Genomic DNA, 27,289 nt, shown 5'->3' on the forward strand with positions numbered 1-27,289 from the left:
ATTCAGCCAAGTGAGGATTTCTAGCCTCTTATTCTCCATACCCTGCCATCATTATTCTGTGTTTTGTAATAGCAGGGGGACTCTATAGCCTAGCATTCAACTATTATGATTAGCTAGACAAAACTCTATTCTAGTAGCAGATAGCTGTAAACCACAGGTTTATGTATCTGGTTTTCAATATTATTATTTCTTTCATAAAACAGAGGACAGCAAGCTCTGATGCAGGTCCCAGGGACAGTGCATAGGCAGATTTTGAAGGGCACACAGCAGGGTTCAGTGTTCTGAGCTACAGTACCATGAAAAGGTGTAGACTTTCTGCTCTCAGTTTCTATTCAATTCCAAATCCATTGGAAGTGTTGCATTACAAAGGGATAAGATGCCCATGGAAAGGTGATCAGCAGCAATTTTCACCACTGAATTGTGGCATCTGTCACCACCTGCTGAGGCTTTACTAGCATGTCTCATTTTAAAAGAAAATTACAGTATGGCACACTACCCTGCAGATCCTTGATGCAAGTCATCGAGTCTTTTATAGACTACACACACCGAGGGAAACAATGGCTTTGTTCCAGAGTGCTGGACAGAACAGCATTTTATATGGCAGTGCTTGGTTTCAGTTGTATTTCACTTTATAATAAACACCCTTCATATGTATGCATATATGTGTGAATTATGTCTGTTTTTCTTTTTGAGTGTACTCAGCTTTTTCATGATCTAGAATAGAAGGAAAGATATATTATTTTCTCTGGCTTCTGTTTTATACTTTCTCTGCCGTGTCCAACATCATTCCATGGGTAACTTTTTCACTGGTGCATTATCATACCCCTGTCTAGATTCTGGTCAGTCGAATAAATTGACTGCCTCACAGATTATATATTTCTAAATTTAAATGTTTCTTGTCATCTTGATCTTTTCTAGTATAAATGTAAAGGTCCATGTTCAAGACCTCTGCCCTTCTGAACCAATTCACTTTACAAAGCTAGAGCAGGGCTGTCTCTTTTTGATCCCAAAGTCCTGTGCTGGCTAATCCCCAAGTGAGAATCAATTGTTTCTTATATCTGAAGTTGGTCTCGCTTGAATTCCAGGGTTCATCCCCCAAATCTCACCAAATCCTAGTCTTGCTTGCCTGTAGAAAACATTCATACGAACAGGAGCAGTTTTCAGGGCAGAGTGAAGTTCCATCACATGGAGCAGCTCATCTCACAGTTGTTCACTACTCAGTGCTTCATGTAAATAACAGAAAAGGGATTCACCAGTTTGGATTTTCAATTTTGAGAGCATTAACAACTTTCTGAATCATCCTGGCCACTTCAGACGTGAAGCAGCTGTTCCACAGCCTGAGCCTTATTAACACTTGCCTTTGGAGAACACAGAGTAATCTGCCACTTTATTTCCTGTATGCTCTTGTTTACGTTGCCCTAATTATTCATTCTTTATTTATTTAATTCTGATTTTTTTCTGTTTCCTTTTAAATACATCTACTTCTGCAGACTTCAGGAGGGGTTTGCCCTCAACTGCCATAGTCTGTGCCTGTGTGCTGCTGCCTGTGTGGAAAACAGTTGTCTCATTTTCTCTAAACTTGTGTTGTCATTGTCATTATAATTCCACAGAACTAATAAAAGGTGTGCTACTTATTTCTATGCATTCTCTAAACAATTTTTAATCATGAATGTATAACACAAGTAGTTTAATTGCTGGTTTTATTTTGCTGGCTATGTCAGGTTATGCTTGCTGGGACCAGGAGAATTTTGTCTGCTTGTTTTTTCTTTTTTTAAATAGATGCATTACATGAGTTCAGTCTTATCACCTCTCTTATCGGGCTTCAGAGGGCTGAGCATTTTCACATCCAGAATTGTAGATCTTGGAAAAAGGAAAGAAAAATGAGCTAGAGGGAATGAGGGTAAATATTAACTCGATACCTTTAATTTACAGCAATTCTGTAGTTCTTTTAAATATTCTTTAGTCTTGCTGGTTTCAATGCCATTTTAAATGCCAACTGTGCCTTAAAATTATTCACTTTCTAAGCATGTTAATGTGAAGAAAGTTTTTTTTCCTGCAGTTGTGTTATGTAGCATGGCTGGTTCTGCTTGAATGTCATTCAGCAGTGAGATGTTTCAATGTGCCCTGTCAGGTGGCAGCCAGCAGCTGTGCATGCCAAGTGCAGCTCCTTCTCTATTGTTTCCTGGCTTAGACCTTTCTGATATCATTTCTATGGAGATCATCTCACTGGAGAGAGTAAAAGGGAATTTATAAAACTGTTAAAACTTTCTTTATTTTAACCATTCATCTTGTTTCCATGGAAATAGGATCTATAAGATTGTCAGTAGCAAAGAGCTGAAAGTGAGAATTCACTTGTAGATTTTATTAGGTGACTCCCAGCTGGAGACCAAAATAAGGAATAAACCACTTAGGAAAAGAAAAAAGGACAAACTAAAATATTTGAAAAAACACTATCTGCTTTGTTTTTATCCCCATTGGACGTGATAAATAAGGAAATGCTTATTTAACTGTTCTTGGGCACGTGAGTTGCGTGGACACACTTGAAACTTTCTTCAGACTGTTTTTTAGGATAGCAGCAGTTCTAGATAATAAATATAGTCCATCCCTTTTATAGAATGGGCTTTTTGACAGAGACCTGACCATTTCAATGGATGTCTGTGTGTAGTGAGGGATATGTGTCAGTAAATTGCATTGCTGCAGTTCAGGTTCAGTGAATTTTCAAATGTCAGCTTATGTTTTTGTGTAAGAAGTAGTTGACAACTCCATTTCTGAAATTACCTACCTTGCTGAAAGGAACTGGTTTAGCAAACCAGTAAACCAGATCTGTGTGGCATGAACCTTACGTATTTTGTTGCTCACTTTAGTATGGAAATCTTTCTTCTGCTGGCAGATAAGAAATAAAACTCCTCACCACTGAGGATTTGCCTTAACAGATGTGTCCTCTCAGCAGGCAGTAAAATGCAGGATAGCTGAAGTCAAGAGATATTGCTCCCCAATCTTATATCCCATACTCTTTCTTTCAGTTCTCTACATGGAAATCCAGTCCCTTTGTGTTTTACTCAACAACAAACGATTTGTGCAGAATATTTTACCCAGGGGTCCCCTGGTGTGCTCGATATCCAAATGTGTTGAAGTCTGCCACAACCTTTTCTTACTCGAGTGAGCTAAGATCCAGTGGCTAGGTGGAGTAAGTGCATAACCCTTCAGTTTTAGACAATTATGCCTTGAGTAAAAAGGCAAGAAGAAAACAGGGAGGGAAATCTCTAGCTTAGGATAGAAATGCAGCAAAATTTTTAAGAGCAGATGGTCTCTTCCCTAAACTGCTGAGTGAGGGCCTGGGCCTAAGTAACCAGTGCCTCAGTCCTTTGTGTTCTGCTAAATCCTGTGCTGTGTGTGGCCAATACTGAGCAAATCATGCCAATCATGAATTTACCATCTCTCTTCTTCAAACAGCACAATATGACCTCAAAAAGGAATCACTGAAGAGACTGAGCACAGTTTAGAGATAAGTCAAGGTTCAGGATTTGTTGAAATAACTGGTGTCTTCAGGGAAATTATGACAGTTTTCATCAAGCTGAAAGTGGCCCATTGTATGTTCTTTTCTGTAGTATGGTGTCACCAAGATGTTTTCTCATCAGACAGTGATATGTTTAAAAAACCCCATGAAATACATTAATCTCTTCTTATGGTGTTTATAATGCCCTTGGTGATACAACCTACAGGATTTTGATAACTAGCTCATTCTGATTTTGTAAATCTGCAGGGTTTTGGTTTAAAATAACAAAGTGGGGGACAATGAAAGAAAATTTCAGTGTTATATAGCCAGTTCAAGATTTAAATTAGAAAATTAACTCTTTATAATGTTCTCTGTACAGCTGTTAGATATTAGTAAAGTCCAAAAATGAAACAAAGAGGTTGTAAAGTAGCTCGTAGAGATATGAAAACAGCTGAGACTTTATCTAACTAAAATCTCAGTGTGATTTGTAGCCTAATCTCATATTTTGTGCTTGGATGTGACAAGTAATCTTGGAATCTTCTTTCTACCATGTATGTTCTTCTATTTAAAAGACTCCTCCTTTATGATACATGTAAAATGTAACCTCTTATTCACACTGTTGTTGATTACAGTATTAAACTAGTACTTTTAAGTCTTTCCTCCCAAGCATGTTTTGTGCATTTCTTCTTCACAAGTTCTGGAACTCCAGATGAAAGCATCTCCAATGAGATGCTTCTGTTTGTTTGGTTTTGAGGTTTCAGGGAATAATAGTTTCTCACAACTAAAATGTTTAGAAATACTTATAATTTAATTCACTAGGAACTTTAATATGAAACATATCCTAAAGAAAACTAGCATGTGTTTGATAATTGTTTGGCTTTTTGTTGTCTGCACTGAATTTAACTATTGCTTTTCTTGACTGTTTTTACCAGAAGAGAAATGCAATACTTAGGTAAACTTAAAAGCAGATTGTATTTCACACAGGAACAATGTGCCCTTGTCAGAGACCGTCACAGATTGAGTTCTGTCACAGACTTTTCTATGGCATTAAAGTGGCATTTTGGATGGTGGACTTCTTGTTTGCCCTCAATATCTGGCACTAGTAATAAAAAGCATAAGCCAACAGACTCAGAGCTGTATTTACAACCATGTCCCCATGCAATGGCTGCAGAGAAACATTCCACAGTAACCCTTTTTGAAATATTTTATAGGTATGATGTTTAGACTACTATTTCTATTAAATAAAATGTTTGTCTTGCCCAGTGGATGAATTCCTATAAACTGGGCTATCTGGGACCAAAATGGAAAGGTACAGGCATGAAACATGTGAGCTCTGGTTTGAACCAACTAAAGCACCATCCATGTTTGATCAATCCATCTTGTTTTAGTCTTTGAAACCAGTTATTGAAGCCCTGAGCCTTTACTTTCCTACAGAAGTAGTAGATTTGTATTATTAACTACACAGCTAAGAACTAACTTTAGGGCTTTAATTTCTAAGTTCAGATTGAGATATTGATTCAGAGTGAATATATAAATATTTCTGATGAGAATCTCATGGCAAGGGTAGGATCTGCTGGATATGTTTTCTTCCTTAATATATTTAAGAGACAGTAGTATGTTGAGGTTCTTTTGTTTTAAGCTAGTTTAGACCAGTTCTGAAGACTGTTCTATATTTTAAAAATTACATTGTTTTTAAAACACCCACTTACTCTTTTAATTCTGGGCTTGTTGTGGTGCGGTGTTGTTTGGGTGATTTGATGTTTGATTTTTTTTTTTGGTATTTGGTTGTTTGGGGAATTTTTGTTCTTTTTGAGACCTCTCTGTAGCATGTAACATATCTTCCGCTTAATATGACTTGCTGCACAAATGAATGTAGAAAACCTTTTGGCTTCTGTTTGTTTATTCTCCCAATTTACACTGTGGCTATATTTGTGTATAACACCTATTTGTATAATAATGATTAAATGTAACAAGAGGAATCATCAAAAACGAGGGCCTGGAAAGGCCTTCACTTCCCTTATCTTTCTGCATAGCTCCCAGCTGGGTACTGTAGTGACCAGGAATTCCAGTCCTCTGATTGCAAGTGGCAGCACTTGGAATTATTTTTTCAGTGTGAATTCCAATAACTGTTTAAATTCAGAGTTTTCAGACCAATGAAGCCACAGGTTCCACAGGTTGGAGTGGTAGCTTTTTGTTGTTTGTGGGATTTGTTTTGTTGTTGTTGTTTTCTGCTGCTTCTACCATGATGGATCAGCACATCTAAAAGATGCACTAAAACTTCTGGTGGGGCACAACATTTTTGGATGCAGAACTATAACTAGTCCTGTGTTTTGATATGAAAACATCTCTATCTAATGCTGCATTGATATTTTGTGTGCCTAGTGGAAAGTTCAGTATATTGAAGCTATTTTGGGGATGTTTGTAATCTTTTGGAGTAGCTGATTATGTAATAAATTAGGCATTTGATATGAAAGATATGGATAATATTTCAATTTTTTTTTTTTTTTGAGAACCTCTATGCAGGAATTTCCCCCAGAATTTGAGAATGTTTGGTGAAGTTGATGTAAGGAAAACCTGGAGGGGAAATGGGGAAGGGAAAAAAGCTCCTCCTTCACCTTCAAACTCCAAGAGAATTTGTAAAGGCAACAACAGAACGATGCCTGTGACACTTGGGTTTTGGGTTTGGGGGGAATAAATGTAATACAGGTCCTATGGAGCTAGAAATGAAACATCTCTATATAAGGTTAAATGTTTTCAGGGTAATTGTGTAAACCAGCGAGTGCCATGGGCCTGAGCTGTGGAAGTAGCTTGGAAGACTGCTGGAGAACCAGCCCCCTGGCACACCAACCAGGAATGGTCTAGAAGACTTTATCTGCATAGGTGATTGTGTGACATACCCAGGAATCTTCTCAGTCTTAATAAATTTGCTAATACAATCCTGACCAGTATTTCCTTCTTTTCTGAGCCCCAGTAATTCATGTTTCTATTAATAGAAATTTATCGTAGAGCTTCTGAAATAACTCATGTTCTGTTCTGTAGTTGGATCTGCTTTTAACTACTGTCTTTCCATTAAACTTGAAGTAAATAATTATTCTTAGTTTAGCCATAGATGCATATACATGGGGCGTGTGTGTGTGTATGAATGGGCTCTCTGGGTATGCATATGCACAATAAATATTTTCCTTTTCTTTTCAGTGGGATGCCATAACTGAAATGGATGAACACAACCGTCCCATTCACACTTACCAGGTGTGCAATGTGATGGAACCAAACCAAAACAACTGGCTTCAGACCAACTGGATCTCCCGGGATGCTGCACAGAAAATCTACGTGGAGATGAAGTTCACCCTGAGAGACTGCAACAGCATTCCCTGGGTACTGGGAACCTGCAAGGAAACTTTCAATCTCTACTACATGGAGTCGGATGAGTCTCATGGAGTAAAATTCAAGCCAAACCAGTACAGTAAGATTGATACTATTGCAGCTGATGAGAGCTTTACCCAGATGGATTTGGGTGACCGCATCCTTAAACTCAACACGGAAGTCCGTGAGGTTGGGCCAATAAACAAGAAAGGGTTTTATCTTGCTTTTCAGGACATTGGAGCTTGCATTGCTTTGGTTTCAGTCCGTGTTTATTACAAGAAGTGCCCTTTCACCGTCCGGAATTTGGCCATGTTTCCTGACACGATCCCAAGGGTGGATTCTTCCTCTCTGGTGGAGGTTCGGGGCTCCTGCGTGAAGAGCGCTGAGGAACGGGATACCCCAAAACTGTACTGTGGGGCAGATGGGGATTGGCTCGTGCCTCTGGGACGGTGCATCTGCACCGTGGGATATGAAGAACTGGAGGGCTCCTGCCATGGTAGGAAAACATTGGTGGATTTTTATTTTCTTTTTTGTTTTTAATTTAAAAAAATAGTCTTATAATGTCATACCTTGCATGTTGTCTTCTGCTGCTCAGAATAATTTCACAATGACTTGAGGACAAGGTGCTCTCTTCTGTAGTAATAATTGTAAAGAAAGCCTCAGAAACCACCGAGATGTGAGTTTGCTGTGATGTACATTTGCTTTTTAGCAAAAAGGGAGAGAAAGAGTCCATATCCATAAGTTACATAAATGACATTGCTGTTTTGCTGCAGAGTTTCTCAGATTCGATGGTATTTAGGCAAGGAGCGAGCAACCTTAGATAATGCAGAGCATTAAAAGCGCTGTGCATTGTAATCAGAAAATGAAAGTCACTTTGTTGTCTGGTCTTGCTGGCATTAATTATCAAAACATACTCATTGCAAAGATACAATGTTGACAATGCCATTACTGGAAGCAAGCATCATTTTCTACATGAGGTCAAAAGGTTTCTCTCTTAATGGGATAAGGATTTTCTTTGAGACTTTAATGCTGAATGAATTTCTGTCCATTATGGGAGTGAGTCATACTCTGGATCTCTACATGAGCAGCAGCAGAGTTCACCAAAAATGTTTTCTGCTGTACATTGACTCCTCTGGTTTGTTCAATTTGTCCAGTTTGCTGCTGAACAGGTACCTTCTAAATGAAATAGAGTTTCCAAAGCCACAAATGTTTGCATATTCTTATTTGTTTGCCCCAAGAATAACAGATTACTATTTTAGAAAATTATGATCTAATAGAACTCCAACATCTTTTGAAATCATTTTCACTGGTATCTGATGTTGTCCATTCGCTCTTCTTCAGTGTATTTCAATATTAGTGCTACTTTTTTCTGACAGCTTTTCAAGCTGTATTTGTCTTGCATTGCTTCATGAACACCTTGCCTAAGGCAAACCCAAATGTAGAAGATGCTTTATTAACTAAAGAGCAACAATTAATTTTTCACTAGTGCTCACTATTGTCTAAGGGCGGGCACATTTCTCTTTGTACCAAAGCTGGTGGTGGAGATGCCATTTGGACAGCTGGGAATGCATTTTTACACTATGACTGTTGTGAACTGAAGTGAGATTGAGAGCAACCTTTCAAATAGCCAGAATGTCTTATTTTGAGACTTTCCTTCTTGGCTCAGACATGAATCAAAAATTTAATTTAAAAGACTTGTTGTGTCAGTGAGACCTTAACTAACTCTTTAATACCCATCAAATCATGAAATACCTGAATGTGACTTACTCTCTAAGAGAAAATTTGAAATATTTACATTTAGCTTATTTTCATAGAAGCGGGGCTGTGGGGACTAGGTGGCGGAAGAGTAGAAACCATTCTAGTCTGATAAGAAGACCTGAGATATATTTACACAATTTTCACGTCTTCTAGGTCCTTCCTGAAAATCCCAACCCCAAACCCTTTTGTCCTTCCCATTCCCTTGCTGGAATTACGAATATGAGTCTTGAAAGTATTTTACATCGTTGTGTTGGGGCTTCTTCGTAGTCATGCTCTGTGAAATATTCAAAAGAGAGAATTATTTCTTTCCTCTACATGAAAATAATAGCCAAAATAATATTTTTGCATTTTGAAATCTGTGCTGACAGCTAATTTGGTGGTGGGCAATACTTGCTAATAGTTGAATGTTTTCTCCTACTTGTAAATGTTGTCAAACTTATTATACACCGTCATGTGGCTCAGTGAAGGAATAAGCACTTCATGGTATATATGGCTTATCTGTCACAGAATTTAAAAAATAAATTTCTATTTTGATATTTGTGGAGACAAGCAGTCTCTATTCAGGAAGTATTAAGTGGCATAAGGAAAGACATTCTGCCTTTGTCATTGCTCATAGTTTTGCAAAGCAGCAAGAATGGGAATAAAAACAGTCTTTGATCAGTTTTACTACTGCTGTTAAAATCATAGGTCACTTTTAACTGCCAAAATCTAGTTTATTTGCTTCCCTGACTGGCAACATTTCAGTTATTTCAATATATGTGGGTTTTATGTGTATCTCTCTTTGTCTGTGAATCCATCAGTATTCCCTATCCATCCTATTTCCTTTTAAAAGCATAAAAGTGTGTGAGAAGAATTCCCAACCAGTTTAAAATATCCATACTTATTAAATGTACGCCCCAATGTGCCTAGTCAGTTCAGAGGCAGATTGATGGGGAGTTTTTCATTAATTTGGAACTGTCTTCCTTTTCTGAGCTCAGTGGGGAAAAGTCCCATTGATTGCAAGATGTTCACAGGTATTTGTGTGTTATGTACATTTCTTAAGGGGATAACCTGAAAAAATACCATCTTCTCTAAACTTACTGTGTAAACAATCTATCATCTTTGGTTTCAATCTACTTTCAAGATTGTCCCCTCAAAATCCTGAAATAACAGCAACATTCACGTGTTCTTCTGTTTCTGTAGGCATTAATAAATAAATTAATACCAATAATTTGGTGGTATTAATCATAAATGGCTCTAATTGAACTGCTTTGCTAAACTATTGATGCCAGCCCCATTAACAAGTTACAGCTTAAAAAGGATTCTAATAAACATCAATTAAAAGTAGCAAGTTCACCTTAAAGTTCAATGTCATATATTTCCTGAATGTCAGCCTGAGACAAGAGTTGTACTAAATTTAACAAATGTATAATATATAAAGGTCATATCAGGACTTTGTTTATGGTTTATTTTATGGTTTATTTGTATTTTATTTTATGGTGTTTGTGGTTTATTTTACACAGGAACAAACAAGGAACATTATAAACTCAATTGTAATAGCTCTGTTTGGGCATGATATAGAAATAATTGGATTATTGTTAACTGAAATCTAATTCTGTAATGATTTACCAAAAATTATCTGAATTATCAAGGTTAGCAATTAATGACAGAGAAAAACTGAATTGTATATAGCAATTAATAATTATTATAGTAATTTCAGAATTTATTTTAGTCTTAACCAGTCAAACACAATGCAGAAATATATTTTACCAACCATAAAAATTGATTCTTCTTGAGGAACATTCTCAGGAACCCAGCACCCCCAAAGGATGTTATGTGGTATAGTTGAAGAAGCTTTAAAAATGTAAACCAACAGGCTTTGACAGACTCACCTGGTTTAATTACAATAAATACAGTAAAAGTGGGAATGCAACATTCAAATTCTTTGACCTTGAGCTGACTGAACAATGCTTCCTAGGGATATGAATGCCTGAACACATTGAGTTTTTAGTTGAACAAACACTTCTTTTCCTTATTCATTACTTGAATTTGTGGAATATTTCAATGTTAGGACCTTGGCTTTATCTTCTTAAGCCATTTCATCTGATTCAATTAAGAAAAACTTTTCATTTTGCAAATATGAACTAATACCCTCCTCATACATGTACCTGTACTATGTCTTTGTTTTTGGGAAAGCAACCTTTAGTTACCTGTATGTTGGCAGCAAAACAGGAAAAGTGGGGGGAAATGTAAATTGGAACTGCAAGTTTAATACTTACAGATAGAGGACTGTAAAGTTCCTTTTGATTTTTCTTCCATATGTTTATTTACTCATGAGATCTAATCTTCACCAGGCACTGAAAGATCAGTAAAGGAAAAGCAGAGTAAGATTTAAACTAAAAAAAAAAAAAAAAAAAAAAAAGAGGTGAAAAATAAAATTAAATTTAAAATTTTGAAAGACTTCAAATTATCTTTTTAAGACAAAACTCTACCACCATGGAAAGCCCCTCCTGCAGCAGAGCTGGGACCATTCCCTTGTTCCCCAAGATACAGAGTGTAAAATTTCAAATTTTTGTTTCCTGCCAACACTTTTTGGATAACCAAAGATAGGAATTTGTCAAAGAGGATGAACAATTGGAGAATAAGATCCACTGACTATTTTTTCTCTGTCACAGAATATGACAACTGCAGGAGGTCTCCTGGGACTACCTGCAGCTCCTGGCTGTATTAGCTGACACGTTCTGTCTCCCAGACCACTGCAGACAGATCTTGCTTCAGGCCTCTTAAATACCCTTTTGCTTTCAAAATAGAAGGCAGTCAAGCAGGAAGATTGATAACACAGATTCTCAATTTTATATAAAATAAGTCTAATTGAAGCCTCATTTCCCCCGGAAATCGAAGCCTTTTGATTTTCTTCTGATTTCAATTTCCTCCTTTCAACTGAAGCCTCAAGTGAAAGCTCACAGGGATCTTCTCTCAAGGATCATCACTGTCAGAAAGGAAGGGTCAGGAGGGGACAGAGGTGAGGGCACGTGTAGAGCAACATCAGAGGTGGCCTGAAGAATGGTAGGAGTGGTTGGATATGGTTATTTACCTATCACGATCAACTCTGTGGTTGTTCTCTACTATCCTTTTTTCCCTCTGCACTATTCCATGGTGGTTTTTGTTTAGCAAGAACCCCCTGACAGTGCTCCACAGAGCAGGGAGGATGGGGAGCCTACAAAATTTACCGAAATCTTCCTCGCTTCTTGAGTGTCAGGGAGAGCAGTTGTATATAACAATCTTCTCTGCACTGATCTCTTAGCGATATAATTAAAATAGTTGTTTTTTTAATTAGTTGGGGGTTTTTTAATAATGAAATCATTAAATAGTTGCACTATTTTTTGCAAATGGTCACATAATTATTGACATTTATAGCAGCTTCTTAAATGTGTGACTGCTCTGAAAGAGGTTCACCCTTTTTACCTGTGCTTAAGCAATGACAGTTTATTTTACATAATTTATGTGAGTCTGAAGAGCTTTAGAATTCACCATTTCAATGGCAATGCTCAAGACCTTTCTGATTATTGGTGATACCTGCTTTTCCCTGAAAAACCTACTCTTTAGCCTTTGTAAGGCTACAGGACACCTGTGAACACTCAAAACGTATTATAACTTAGAAATCTGAATATGGGTGAGATGGAATCATGATTTTGCAATTCCAAATTCAGTTTTTAGGTCAAACTGCTAAATAAATGTTTTTAGCACAATCCAAGAACATGCATTGGAAAAATAGGAGTTATGGGTAATAGGTCTGTAGGTAACAGTACAGAAAAGCAAATGATAATGACCTGATAAAAGCACCTGAATATATTCAACCACATATAACTTAACATACAGAAAAAATCTGACCTCAGGAACTGTGTACATTAGAAAAAAGTCTTCTAAATGGCAGGTCATGTGCCAAGCTGTTTTACACTGTATCTCTCTTTCATTTCCACATTTTCCACTTGCTCGGAGAGAACCATTTTTCCTTAAGGCTTTTAATTAGTGTGAATTAAAAATAACATTGTTGCTCAGCTGAAGTAGAAGGAAAATGCTGTATGGTGGACTGGGTGAAATGCAGGCGATATTAGTTACTCCCAGAAAGATGAATTTTTAGTGAGTTATACCAATTTGAAGAGGTCTGACTTACCTATATTCATTCACTTTGCCTTTTTCTCAACAATTTTAGGTTCATTTGACGGCTTCAGTTACATGTTTCTGCCTTCTCTTTTCAGTGTCTTAAAACTGTAGATGTTTAAGTTTATTACTGATTTGTTTGTTTGTTTGTTTGCTTGTGGTTTTGTTGGGATTTTTTTACTGTAACAAAGTGTTAGGAATAAAATAAGTCCCTAAGGGCACCTGTCTTCAGTGACTGCCTGATTTAGCAGCCAGAAAAATCTCAATACTTCACAAATTCCCACTGTAGCTCACACCCAGTCCTTTTTATTTAATCTGCAGCCATCTGCAGATTTGGATAAATTGTAACACAAAAAATCTGATAAAACAGCTGGAAAGGAGTGCTGCTTCAGAAGTGAGGATTTAAAGAAGAAATAAAAACTTCTTATTTGATTTTATGTAGTAAGGAAACGACAGTGATACTAAATGAAGTTGTTCACACACTTGTCATGTCATACTTACTTGCATTATTTTGAGCAAACAAAGAACCTTACAATAGGCGCTGCAACTTGGTTTCCAGAATATGTCACTGTAAAAATTCAAATTAAAGCCTTAATTTTTCTGAATAAATTACGCACAAATAGAAAACTTAATGGTTGCAAACTGAACTAATTCTTGGAAATTACTGGGTTTCACTTTGATACTGAAATGTGCATTGAATGGAAACCTACTCTGAGGGTGGAACAAGGAAGCCAGCTCGGGTTAAATAGTGAGTTTCAAGCTGAAAAACTTCAATATTCTCTGTTTGTACACAAAGACATGAAACTTAGAAACCAAAGCATTGCTGTTAACTCAGATTTGACTTGCCTCGGGTTTTGTGTTGGTGTGTACAGTTGGATATTGATCCTACCAGCTATCCCTAATAAACAGTAAACAAAAATTGTCCAAGGGACAGCAGGGATTGATTTCTGTTGTTGTTGTGTATGACTTGGTACCACAGCTGCATGATTTGACATCAGCAACAGCTCCTAGCCAATTTATTTATTTGTTCTTGTTATGCTGAAGGAAGTAACTGCAGTGATGGCCACATGCTAAACTTGTAGTACTGATGGAAACAAATAGTTTAACTTCTGTAAAGTGCACATATAATGCAAATACATTCGTTTATCTAATCAAGTGTGCATAAATACACATATTTGTGTATCCAGTCAACTGTGCATCTATTCAACTGTGCATAAGTACATTGTACAACTGTTCTTTGATTTGTTATTGTCATTTTGTAACGTGCTGAGCAGACTTCTCAGCTCCATTGATTTCTCCCCCATTCTGCTCACTTGTGTCCTGTCTCCTCACTGTAGGATTGTTAGCAAGGCCATGTCCTAGGATTGCAACAGGGGATAAAAACAGTTTGGCTTCCCAGACTCCAGTGCTGTGGGTGTGGAGGGACTGTCACAAATAGCCTGGGAAAGGGGACTCATGTGCTGTGCTCTGTGTGTGAGGGGCCAGAGTGGCAAACAAGGACAGTCTTTAGGTCTCACTCTCAAATCTCTTGTTACTAGATTGTGTGCAGCTGGACGTCCCTATATATGATGAGATGCTGTCTTTGAATGATAGCAACCTAGTCACCATTTAATTCTTGGTCAAGCCTTATGCTTTGTTTTCCTGCCCAAAACAGACTTTAAATGAAATCTGGTATTAAATTCAAAGACATATATTTGTCAGAAATAAACAGCCGCATCCAAGACACAAATGGTAAAAATGTGAGCAACAAAAACTGATAGGTTGGATCCTATAGCATGAGAGGAAGTGAAGAAAGAATGCTCTAATTCTGCATTATTGTCCTGTGTTCTTCACTGTCTCAGGATTTGTCCTCATGTGTCACATCCTAGAGAGACTTAACAGAAACAGTACCTCCCCATTCTTAGGTAATGCAGCTTTTTCTTGCTTGCCACATTGTTTTTGTTCTTGTTCTGGGAGTCAGGAGCTAAATCCTGAGCTCAAACATTTCAGATTAATTTGACTTGGGAAATGTTCACTGCATTTTACACATGATCAACCTGAACTGTTTCAGCAGTCAAATATATTGAATGTGGGCGAGTTTTGTTGAAGTGAAAGCCTTGGCCTGCTGCATTTAATGATTGTAACATTTCAGCATTGGTTGTTTTTAATCTCTTAACAGCTGTAGGAGGCTTTTCTCCAGCTGGAAGAGAAGTGGGATGGGGTTTTCTTGTGGATGAGTATATTCTCCTCAGTAAGCAGGTTTTTTCAGTGTGCTGAAAATGGACATCTTTAGGAGTTCAGAAGAGGTCTCTTGTGACAAGCACATGGAGGAGAGTAAAACCATAGTGGTTCAAGACTTAATAGCACTTGTTGAATACAAAATGCCTTGTGATACTCATGGAACTCATTGAAAGCTGTGAAAGAGAAATGCTTTGTGAGGAAGCTGTGAGACACAACTGGCCACCAACTGGACAAAGGGACACAGTTTGTGCGGCACAACTATGGAAAAATCATGTTTTGAGGACTTCCAGAGCCATATGTTGCAATAAAGTAACAGTTCTGACATAATATTTACCTTTGAAAATACCTTTGAAAATTCAGTTGCTAGGATGTTTGTTATTCATTGGCTTTTTGTCGTGGAGCCCTGAAAAGCAAAAATACATAATAGCTCAGAAAAAATTTTAGTCATGGTGCTCAGTGAAAATTTTCCAAGTTTTTACATTACAGTAGACTGTGGATTTTTTTTCAATAATGATAAGAAATCTGACTTAAATATTAAAACTCTTTATGTAAGAATGTATAGTGTTCAGAGATTATAATATATTTATAAATATAATGGTTAAGAAATTGTCAGAATTAGATTTTTCTTTTTTAAAAGTGACTTTTTTTTTTTAGGCTCCTGTTGAGCACAAGGACTTAAATTTATGCCTTGAAATAATTGAAACCTTTTAGAATGTTGTTATTATTTCAATATAGATTATGTCTCCTTTGAGGACTCAACATAAAGTTGAGCTCCAGAATCTGAAGATAATCACCAGTACTTCCTCCAAAGTAGGTTATTAATCAGTAACACGTTCACAAATAAACCATAAAACACATTCTGTAATGAAACTGTTCCCACAGAGGCTTCCAATCATTTCATTCAGTCAATTATTAAAGCATTTATGCTGAGAAATGTAATTTCAAAAGCGATCAATAAAGAGTTTCCTCTTGAATAGTGTGGCCAAAGAATCACAAGAACAAAGAGATTTCTGAGAAGGTTTGTCTTGAAAACAAGAAAATATGTACAGTTATTTAAAAACAGGAACTACATTTACCTTTTGTAACTCTTAGTAATAATGCAAGTAAGACAAAATTTGCTTTAGGTAACAGACATATCCTTTTCTTCCTAAAACTTAGGGTGGAAATAGTGTCAAAAGCAGTTGTTTCACACAGGAAAACTAATGTAGACTATAAAATTCTGTGTTGTGAGCTAACATAGACTGTGAGGGCAATGGAATTCAAGAGATTCTCAGAAATCTCACCAAACAAAATTCGTGTCATCTCAGAGACATTGTTTGAGCATTATTTTGAAGGGTACTCACGAGCTTAAGCTCTTGTCAGATGAAAGAAAAAAACTACCAAAAATGATTGGATGGTAAATGCAATATTATTAATGGTAAGGTTCTCTGGGATTTTTTTTTGTTCTTTGGATTAGCTTCCACCCCACTTAATTTTACTTTTCAGAGTCCCATCAAATCCCAGAGGAAGAATCTTGAGTTCCTGAGAGGTGGCTGACCTGGAGATGGTGGGCTTTTGAACAGTGAATCTTCCCATCCTGCAAAGTAAATATCTTAGCAAAGGAAGCGATCCTTGGGAACCAACCTGCTTGTGCTGTTCTAGGGATATGTCTGCTAATGGTAGAATAAATTATGTAAAATAGGTCTCCTACCTACCAGTGAAACATCTCCCAGAGTCAAGGACTGCACTTGAAATGTCTCTCTTTAAAGAAGCCTTGTTTCAAAGGGAGACTGATCAAAGCATGAGTAAATTCCCAAAGGACATGAAAATGTATGCACAGAAAGATTATACTCCAAATGCTAACAATGAATGTTTAGTTATTTGGTATCTGGCTATTATATAATAATAGTTATGTATGTGAAATGTCTTAATTTTGCTGTGACAGCTTGATGGTATTCCCAGATGTTAAATATTTCAAAGCTTATCTTACATATATTCATAAACAAGATGAAAGTGTTAATTCTAATTAAAATGATGCACAGTTCAGAAGAAGCCCTAATAAAGTCCCTGCAGAACAGTAAATTTAATAGCAGCCTATCTTTTATGCAGAGTCAAAATGTAGATTTCAATTTTAGTGTAAACTAATCTTCAAGGGAAAAACTGAGTAGTCAAGATAGAAGAAATGAAAAATCATATTGAAAAGTTATTTTAAGATGTGCAGTATTTTATATACCAATATCTGTGTAGGATAGACAAAAAACTGGGGTGGGGCTTGGACAGACAACAACCCCCATCCCAAATTCAATGAATATTCCAGTGTTCTGAAGTATTTATTTCACTTGGTGAATACAATCTTATAGGCTGTGCATGCTGGAATATTCCTCATCATATCTGCCTGTTTTAATTTTTATTGGACTTTTTTTAAAGCAGTATTTGAAAACCAATATTTTAATGCAATTTAACAGGAAACTATTTTATTCTGTAGAAGTCTCATACATGTTTATGTTCAAGATACCTTCATAAGGATAGCAAGAACTTAAATGTTGAATTGTTGGGATAACAGAGATTGGAATAACAGTTAAAGATGTAAAAGTATTTTTTATTTCTCACTCAGAATAAATTTTCCACCATATTTAGCAGAAAAAAACCAAGAATCTACAGAGTCACGTTGAGTCAGGAGATGGTAAAGACCTTGAGGAGAAAATTAGGGGAGTGCCTGAAGACAGGGTTGGTTTGTAGCATTTAGGATGCCAGGAAAGGCAAATCCCAGAGTAGGAGGATAGGAACATTTTTCTTTTCAAAAATCAGAACAGGGATTCTGTGACTAATAATGAATAATGCATTTGATTATTTCTGCATGTATTTCTCTTTGTAAACTATGAATTGGTATCATTTTGCCTATTTATCTCAGTTGTTTCAAATTACACACCCAATTACTGTAATTAACAGGTCATGGCAAACCATGTCAGTAAGAAATGGTGTGTTTGGACGGAATTGATTTTGCAAAAAATCTTTCTGAATTCTCATTAAAGACTTCAATTCTTCTCAAAAGTAAGTTCTGGGAGAAAATTTAGATTGATTAAAAGATTTACTTTTTTTCCTTCTATATTCTTAAGAAACATGAAGTATACTGACGTTGTAAAACGTGAAAAAAATTATAGATTGTTAGTGCAGTATAGAGAATTCAAAACTCACTTTTAAATGGCCTTTGGATATCTTGATGTTGTTGGATTTTTAAATTTTTTTTAGCTATATCAAGACTATGCAAGATGTTTAACTTTTGTCAGAAAATCAAATTCTAATCTCAAGTGGTTACTATTTGGTTTTTGATGTGTTTCTTTTTTTTCTTTGGGTGTTTTACTTATAGTGATTTGGATTGTGGTAGCTATTTGGCTTTTGTAACTTGCTCAGGTGACTGAAATTTTGAACTAAAATTTCGTGTTTGAGAGTTTTTAGTGTTTGCAGAAAATCCAAATATTTAGTGAAAAGTCCCCAAATAAACTACAGTGTTTAACCGAAAAACAGCTAAACAAGTTTAGCAGAAGGGAATAAGGTCTGTAGACATCATTAATATCCCAAAGGAAATGGCCACCACATTGATAAAGTCCCATCACAGAGATTTTTTTGAACTGGTAGAGGTCTCTGGACAGCACTTGGTTGGTCTGTGGGACACTGGCTGTGCTTCTCCTGTTGAACTTCCTTAGGCTTTCCCTATGAATGGCTCAGATTAGCTGGAAAAAGTCATTTTCAGCCTTCTCCTCTGTGCAACTGTTGTGTCAGTGATTTATTAGCTCTTTGTCCCAATCTGTTCACCGCTACCACTGAAATTTGCAGTCATGGCTCAGTTGGTATTAACAATTTCAGAATAAAAAATGCACAAAGAGGGAAGAAATTATGCAAAGCTGTGATTGTTTTGGATGAACCTGATACTCGGAGAACTCCCCAAAATTTTCCTCTTCGGTAAAGAGGAATATTCTATGACTCAAACCTGAGTCATAGAATCATAGAATCGGCTGGGTTGGAAGGCACCTCAGAGATCATCAAGTCCAACCCTTGATCCACTACTGCTGTGATTTCCAGCCCATGGCACTGATGCCACATCCATTCTCATTTTAAAAACCTCCAGGGACAGAGAATTCACCACTTCCCTGGGCAGCCCATTCCAGTGGCTGATCACCCTCTCTGGAAAGAAATTCTTTCTAATCTCCAACCTAAACCTTCCCTGGCACAGCTTAAGACCGAGCCCTCTTGTCTTGCTGATGGTTGCCTGAGAGAAGAGACCAACCCCCACCTGGCTCCCCCCTCCTGTCAGGGAGTTGTAGAGAGTTTTCCTGCCTAGGAAAACTTCCCCAGTTATTTACTTTCAGAAGTTTGGAATTGGGAGAAAATTTGCTAAAAAAAATTCTGCAAAGATGCAACACTCACTACGGACAGCAGGGAACACTAAAACAGCTAAAAGAATGCAAACTTCTCTCCTAGATATACACGACTATCAATCACACCAGAACATAACAGAGTAGGGGCAACAGCAGTAGGAATGGTGGAATAAAATAATGATATAAGGTAAAACCTGTGTTGGTTGTTTGCAGCTGAAAATGACCCAAGAAATACTTTGTTGAAAGGTGGTTTCTGAGCAGGGAAAAAGCTTCCTCTCTTCCCTGTTTTGTGTGGTGCTGGTTGGCAAACACAGGACTTTTAGAGCTTTCCACGGCAAATAATTCCGGTGCAAACATTGGTTATTGATAACTGGGGACTGAGACCTCAGCTTTAACCTGATAAGTAGGAGTGAGGTAGTTTAGAGCCCTGTGAAGCAAACTGTGCTTTTCTTTCAAGTTAGATTGTCAGACTTGCAAATAGTTACTGAAATACACTTATTCTGGTCAGTGGATTTTTAAGGGCTGGTTTAGAAATTTTAGTGATAAATTGAAAACAAAGCCAATCCATCTTCCAGAGTTTCTCCAAAATGTTTCTTTTGAACAATGGTCATGAGCTGGAGACTGTTCAGTACATGGGAAACCTGCAACATCCAATATGAATGAAGCTGGAATTAGAAGGAATTATACGTTGTCATGTTTGCTGGACATCTCAACACACATACAGTCAAGAATAAACACAGATAACAATGTTCAAACCCTCTTTAATAAGTGTTTTAGAGAGGTGGTTTTTTTGTTGGCAAGAATGTGTCCTGTCTGATTCTTGCTAATCAGGCTGGCAGAGACTTTGTTTTGTTGTATCCTGTTCTTGTAACTGTTTTTCTAATTTTGGTTAACTCAAGGATAAACTGACATCACTTAGCTAGGGGTCCTTTCCTATTCAAACTTCTAAAACACCTTGCTTGTTCTCTACCATTTATGCCAGAGTTCAGGACTCTGTTTTGGATCCTACAGTGCTGATTTGTGCTCATGAAAATACTACACACTAAAGTCAGAATTTTCAATATCAGGCTGTTTAATCATTAGCAGCTCTGGATTATGATACTGATGAGATTTTTTTGGTTATTTTGGAGATGGGGTGATGGCAACATTTAGAGAGGATGAGTGAAAGCTTTGTTATTTCCAAAGGAAAATAGTGACTAATTTCTATTGAAGTCATGCAAATCAGAATGAAGTCAGAGGTTGACTAAATAATTGTTAATACATGTGTGCAAACAATCAGGAACAAAAATCTAGTCATCAACTTTACAGTTATTAAGCACTTTTATAGACTCAGATAGATGGAGGACAGCACTTACAGGGATCAGCAGGCACAACCACCTTCATCCTTCTCCATTATGATTTCATACTTCTGCAGCAGCTCTCCAGACAGTTTGTTGGGTGTTTTGATTTGAGTTTTCTAAGTATAAATGTGCAACAGATGAAGCAGAGTTGTAGGAGAAAATCTATTCTACAAATTCAGAGGGTTTTATGCTTGTGATCTTACACTTACATGCAGACGTATTATTGTGACATTTTAAAACTTAGAAATAACTTTGTGATGTGTTTAGATCTAGAAATGCCATGACATGAACTCCTGTGAATAGAAAAAAGCTTGCTTAAACTGGATTCTTCCTCTAAAGGAGGAGGTGGCCTGACTAAATGAGAATAAATTTTAAAACAACTTGTGTTCCGGGTAGCTGTAACAAAAGAAATAATGACAATATAAATTAAAATAACCTGCAAATAATTGTGAGATTGCTCTCAGTGGCCATATTTTTTTAGTTTAAAAATATAGGTCATGCTACTCACCAGAGTCTACTAAGAGTAAGAGAGAAGTAATCTTTTTTTTTTTTAAACTGTAAATGTAAAAATGTGTGCAAGGTGTCTACTGATGAAATGATAAGCCTTCATAATATACATTGCCTGGTCTAATGATCCAAAACTAACCACATCATTTAAAAGGCAGCATTGAGATCGATCTGATCCCAGGAGTGTTGAATTGGAATAAATTTGCCTGTGGCAGGAAAAAGATCCAAAGATGAAATACTCTTCCTAATCATGCCACACTTGTACCAGTGGATGGTACTAGTTTTGTTACTTCTCTGTATCTAAAAGGTACTGCATTGTAAATGTATTGTGAAAGCCGCAATTTCCTGATCAGAAAGAAGCATTTTATCCACAGCATGAAAGTTCTCATTTAAAATGTTCAAAGGCTTTTTTGATTCCTTGTGGGTTCTGTTTTTTTGGTTTTAGTTTGTTTTTTTTTTCCTGAAATAGTATCCAGTCTTATTAACAATAAAAATAATAAAATTTGTAAGAAATAACAAGCAGTGGTGGAATCGACTGGACAGTTACATTTACATTGGCAGAAAAGGAATTGCATTATATAAAAAGGATTTTCTTTCAAGAGAAACCTGTAAAACTGTTACATTTGTTTCTGATTTATGGACTTTCCCACTCTTCAGGAATAAATTAGGTAAACCTGAAAGAAATGAAGGCACAGTACCTATAAAACAACCTATTGATTTTTGACTAAATCTCTGTCTTCAGTAGTTTTTGCAGTTGCCTGCATCCAAAAAAACTCACAGTGTAGCTACTATGGAAGCAATTTAAGTAATTGATGTTTGATTGGTTCTTTATCCCTGTACCTTATCCTTCTTTACCTAATTGTTAATAGCATGAGCACAGCAATTTAACCTGGAAATCAAGGACTGGAGCACAGTGAAACTCTACTATTACTTTAGAAATGAGTGGTAGTAATAGTAAAGATATCTATGTGGTGTTTATCTGTTGCTTTAACTTCCAGAATATCAGTACTTTTACTTTTCATATATATTCTCTTGGGTCTTTCTGCAGCTGCTTTGTTTTCCATTTCTGAAGGGAGTGAAATTGCACTTTCTTATTGGCTTTTGGGGTTTTTGGTTTGTTTGGGGGTTTATTTTTTTTTTCAATAGGTCTACGGAGTTATAGAACAATTCTATATTTAAGGAATGATCAAATGGTGGTTATATCTGTAGTTCCTGAGAAAACTCCATGATAAAGCTACTAAAATAATAATATGTAGCTCTTTTCCTCAGAAAGGACTTGTAACTGAGAGAAATGCATGATCTCAATTCTGCTGTGAGCAATTAGCTGTGGCAAGTATCTTGAAAAAGGCGTAACTTGAAAAAAACTTCGGTATTTTTCCTCTGCTTTAGACTTTTGTGCTAATGACAGTTGGAAAAGGAATAAATCCTTAAAAAATATAAAAAATTGGTACACTGTGCAGTTTGAGTATATTGAGTATAATGGAGTATAGTGGTGTTGATTGAGCTTTATTATTTTAGTGATCTTGCTTAATGCCCTGTTAAAACCATTAGCTTAAAATAATTTAACCCTTTCTACATTTCTTAAAGTAATTTTTATTGGCTCTGAAGTGTTACTACACTGCTGTACTCTGACCTTCTTGTAGCATTCATTCTGCATTCAAACTGTAATGGGGTGGAAAAGAGGAAATCCTGGTTTTTCACTTGTGGAAAAGAGGTCAAGTGCATTTGAAAACTGTTCCAGCTTCAGTGCAGAGTTACAGCAGCACTTTCATATTTGAGGCTACTTGTGAGATTTAAAAAAAAAAAAAAAAGCACAAATGAGTGAATGGATTTTATTTATTATAAGATATACTCTTTTACTCTTTACATTTAAATATAGTCGAGATGTTACATTTCAAAACAGAATTCACTTGGGGAAAGTGTTGGGGTAGAACTTACCATAGTCAGTGTTCATAATGCATCTGCCAAGGGGTGTTTATTCTCTTCTCCATCAGGCTGTGATGCTCTTCTGCTGAGGGGATGTCTGTCTGCTGGTCAGTGTATTTATCATTCTTTCAGAACAAGCATTTGCATATCAAAGGCCTGATATGAGTAAACACACTTTATACTTCCATCTGTCATTCTCTTCCCATTGAGACACAAAATAAGAACGGTGTGGCAAGCAAGAAGTTTATTTTTTTCTCCTGTAATTCTATACCCTTTTGCTTTGAATTATGAAGGATTCCTAGACAGAGTTTTCTCTAGCTGTGTTTCTTTCCATTAAGGTCTCCTGACTGAAGCTATCCTAAAAATAAAATTAGTACTCTTTGAAAAGGGGAGACAAAAAAATAATACCTTTGTTCTTCATTTCTTAACTCTATGTTTTCTAATATTTAAAAAGGAACAAAAAAAATCATTTCAGAATGTCTTGTCTTTCTTCTTTAATAAAACTTGAGCTCTATATGTCTTTATCTTCTTGCAAATTAAATTTTCTTAATACTGTTTTCTAAAGCAAGCATAATTCCTTGGTATGTACAGAAAATGAGAACAGGTTTTATTTCCGCTTCTCACTTCTCTTGAACTAGTTCTCAATAGAATTTTTTTTTTTTTTTGTAATTTCAAGGAATGAGTTTGCTCAAAAACTGGTGTTAAGACTGTGTTAGAGATTGCCGGCAAACATCAAATTGCCATTATTCTCAGTGTGTGTGTTCAAGTTTATTTTGAAGACTGAACTCGTTCATTTAGGCAGAGTTTAGGGGAGTATCCAGCTCCCATCTCCATCCAGCACAAACCAGTCAGGTGCCAGCAGGGTGTCACTGCTCTGAGTAGCAGTTCCTCTGGTTATTATTTCCATGATGATCTCCACAGGCTCAGCAGGGAAAATACTTGTGGTCCTATGCTCTCTCCCATCTCCACATGTGTTTCCACTGAAGTAACCTTCCCCCCCTTCAGCCTGCATCACAGGATTTACTGGAGGAAAAATGCAGATTCAGTGCAGAGTTTCTGGTCCCTCTTCCCTTTTTGTTATTTCTGAAACTCCGCTGTTTGTGACTTGGTGGGAGTTCATTGAGAGACCAAACAGAAGATCAGCTGAAGTTTCTTTTTATTTCAGTTTGAAGCCAAATCTCGATTTACTGCCAGAGAGTTAAATTATCTTTCATAGAGAGGATGAGTTCACAAACCATTTGGAGCTTGGATCTCATATTTTCACTTACACTTGTATGATACTGAGCCCAGTAAGGTCACAAGCTCAACTGGGGTCTGTGAGCAGTATTTTAAAGCTATGAGCTTCTAACACATTTGCTCAGCAGTTGAGAATGCTGGAGGCAGTCAAAGGCCTCCCTCTCTGTTGTCCTTAGAAGCCCTCTTTTTGACAAAGGTTAGTGCAGAAGAAAAAGATTCAACTAAATGTCATCAATCAACTCGTGTGTCCAGTCTACCAAAAAAAACAAAATAAAAGCTGCTGAGATATGGGTGTGAATGAAGCTGGAAGTTTTCCTTTTCCCCTTGATTAAGATTTAGGATAAATTTAGCTGGCAAGAACCACTGTGCAACTGCATGGCGTTAGTAGCTACTGAACTAAATTATCTTTTGTCATGTGGGGATGCAATCCAGCAAACTTTTTTTTTGGAAAATATGTCAAAGATATCTCTAATATGCCAGGATTCACACAAGAAGCATCTGCATATCTTAGAACATTTTACAGATTTCCTTCATCATTTTGCTTATGCTTCTCATTCCCCAGCAGCAGCAGCACTGAAATGATTAGATGACTATGTCCAATTGCTGGCATTTTTTTTCTCAGGCTTTGGTTTGTATAACTTTCTTCTGAGGGACCTGTTAACGGCGGGAGTTTGAAATCGAGTTTTTTGTAAGGGGATGATTGTTAGAAAAGTAGATGCCTGTATTTCCTAAGGAAAGAAACTTGTTTCATAACTGGCCTTTTTGGTCTTGAATACCATAAGTTGAACTTTGTCCTCTGTGTTGCTCGAAGGGGACCCAATATGGAGATTGCTTCACTTAAATCGCTGAGTAAATTAGGACAGTGATGTAAAGTGGCATCCATACAAGAACTTAATAGAGGATATGAAACACAGGACTGATATTGTCAGCATCACCTCAAGCATGAAGAAAAGGGAGGTAGAATCACTCCCTACTAACTACAGCATAGATATTATAAAGTTGTATTAATATTCAGACATTGTGAATTTCAGTGACCTGTGCTGGAGGCTGACAACATATTGGGTGATTTTATGCCCTACTTTTCCTTTGGAAAGGTTTCCTAAGAGTAGGAGATAAAATGAGACCACTTGAAAAACTCATTATTATTCAAATAGAGTTAAAAAAAAGATAAAAATACTTCAACAAGTCCCTGAATTTTTATCACAACAAAGAGTCTAGCAGACTTTTCATAAGAGAGACAGAAAGCCTGGTTAGCTCATCAAGGGTGTTGTCCCTTTCAGTGATAATTTGCTTATATGTAGCTTTTATTTCAGCTGGTTACTTTTCACTTTGGAAGCCACAAATTATGGTGAAACAAAAACATGTTAAATCTTACTTTCTGGTTGATGCTATGAAGAATGAGTGAAAACCACCCTGATACTTGGACCATCTGGTTTTTCTTTGTAGTGGTCATGACTCTTTTTCAAATGGCACTTCAGATATAAAGCCCCTTAGCATTATAAAGGTTTTTACCTGCAACTTCCCAGTTAAAAAGACATATATCATTGACACTTTTCAGAAGTAAATATTTGGCAGTTGGACTAGGTGGTTGTTGTAGGTCCCATCCAACTGAACTGTTCTAATTAGCAATGTTTGAATAGGCCATTCAGATAAGAATTCATTTTTAATTCTGAACTACATGTTTAAAGATAGCGATGGCAAGTTTAGATTTGATATTTTTAAAAAAGAGAACAAAATCCACCACAAACAAAAGCCCCCAAGAAAGAAACAAAACAAAACAAAATCTCAAGACTACCTTAAAAGAAACTTAAGCACTTCATTCCTAAAACTCCTTGCCATTCTATTCATTAGTCATGTTTAGAAATATTAAAGGGGAAATGATGCTTTGCAAAGTCTAAGTATGTAGGTACACATGTTTCAGTTCCACGTGATTTCAAGTCTTTTTTTGGCCTAGTGAAATAAATGTGCATGTCAGTCTCCTGACACATTCTTTTTCCTTTTATTTTCCTTCACAAAACATTTTAAGATTTTGGTCTGGATTAGTTTAGAAATCACCCATTTCTTTTAGTTTCAGGTAATGATGCAAATTAGGACCGAAATAGTTAAACTGGGCTTTCATTCTGTGTTTTGCTGCAGGTGGCAGCAAAGCCAGGAAACATTATGCAAACAGACACATTGTCTGTGTATCAGTACTCTTCATTTGTTCCTACTACTGCTAAACTGGTATTAAACACTATATCACTAATATTTCTTTCAGTCTCTGTGAGAAAACAACTTCAGGACTGATTCCAATAAACTAAAATGGCATATAAATGTTTCCAGAGTGATTGGTAAGTTAAACAAACTACTCTGAGGCAGAAAAATGGGGGTTTTTTTGGTATGTTTGCTAAATTTCAGGTGAATTTTATCAAACATCTTGTTGGTAATGGAAAAGTTTTGTTTTGTTTTTTTTTTCTTCTTAATTTCACGTGGATTGGATTAAAATGCAGTGTTGCCAATTTTATGTTGTAAGGTAAGATTTGGCAAAAATATTTGGCAAAAAATACCTCTCTATATCAGCAGGGTAGACCACAGAGTCTCTGGGAAGACTGGAATCCTAATTAAAGGAGTTCCATATTTTACATTAAAAAGTCTTTCGTAGTCATAGCTCCTTCAAAAACATTAAAATGGTATTGTAGCAATAAGTAAAAAGGATCTGCCTGAATTATTCAAACAATGAAGCAGTTCAAAGTGATCTTATCCATTGTGGCTGAATTTTTCTTAAGAGAAATTGTTAGCTCAGAGGTCATTGAGGGAAGATCATAGGATAGCCCCAGGAATCTCGAGCTTTGCAAGGTCAACAATGTTGTGGAACTGGGCTCAGTAAGAAGGAATCTAAGCTGGCTTAAGCTGCCTAAATTTGTTTGGCCAGTTGCAGGGTTGAAAGTGAGAAGTGCATCTATTAGAGT

The 27,289-nt window shown here is 36.6% G+C and overlaps 1 protein-coding gene across 5 annotated transcripts in view; it reads left to right on the forward strand.

Moving 5' to 3' along the window:
- EPHA6 (EPH receptor A6) overlaps positions 1-27,289 on the forward strand; it is a 447,233-nt gene that overhangs the window by 100,124 nt on the left and 319,820 nt on the right. For all 5 annotated transcript variants that reach the window (XM_027666146.1, XM_027666144.1, XM_027666147.1 and 2 more), the window contains exon 3: positions 6,692-7,355. In XM_027666146.1, coding sequence (XP_027521947.1) covers positions 6,692-7,355 — 664 coding nt within the window. The remainder of the gene's footprint in view (positions 1-6,691; positions 7,356-27,289) is intronic.

This window comes from Corapipo altera, unplaced genomic scaffold (assembly GCF_003945725.1).
Source record: "Corapipo altera isolate COAL_440 unplaced genomic scaffold, ASM394572v1 RXGC01000115.1, whole genome shotgun sequence".
NCBI lineage: Eukaryota > Metazoa > Chordata > Aves > Passeriformes > Pipridae > Corapipo > Corapipo altera.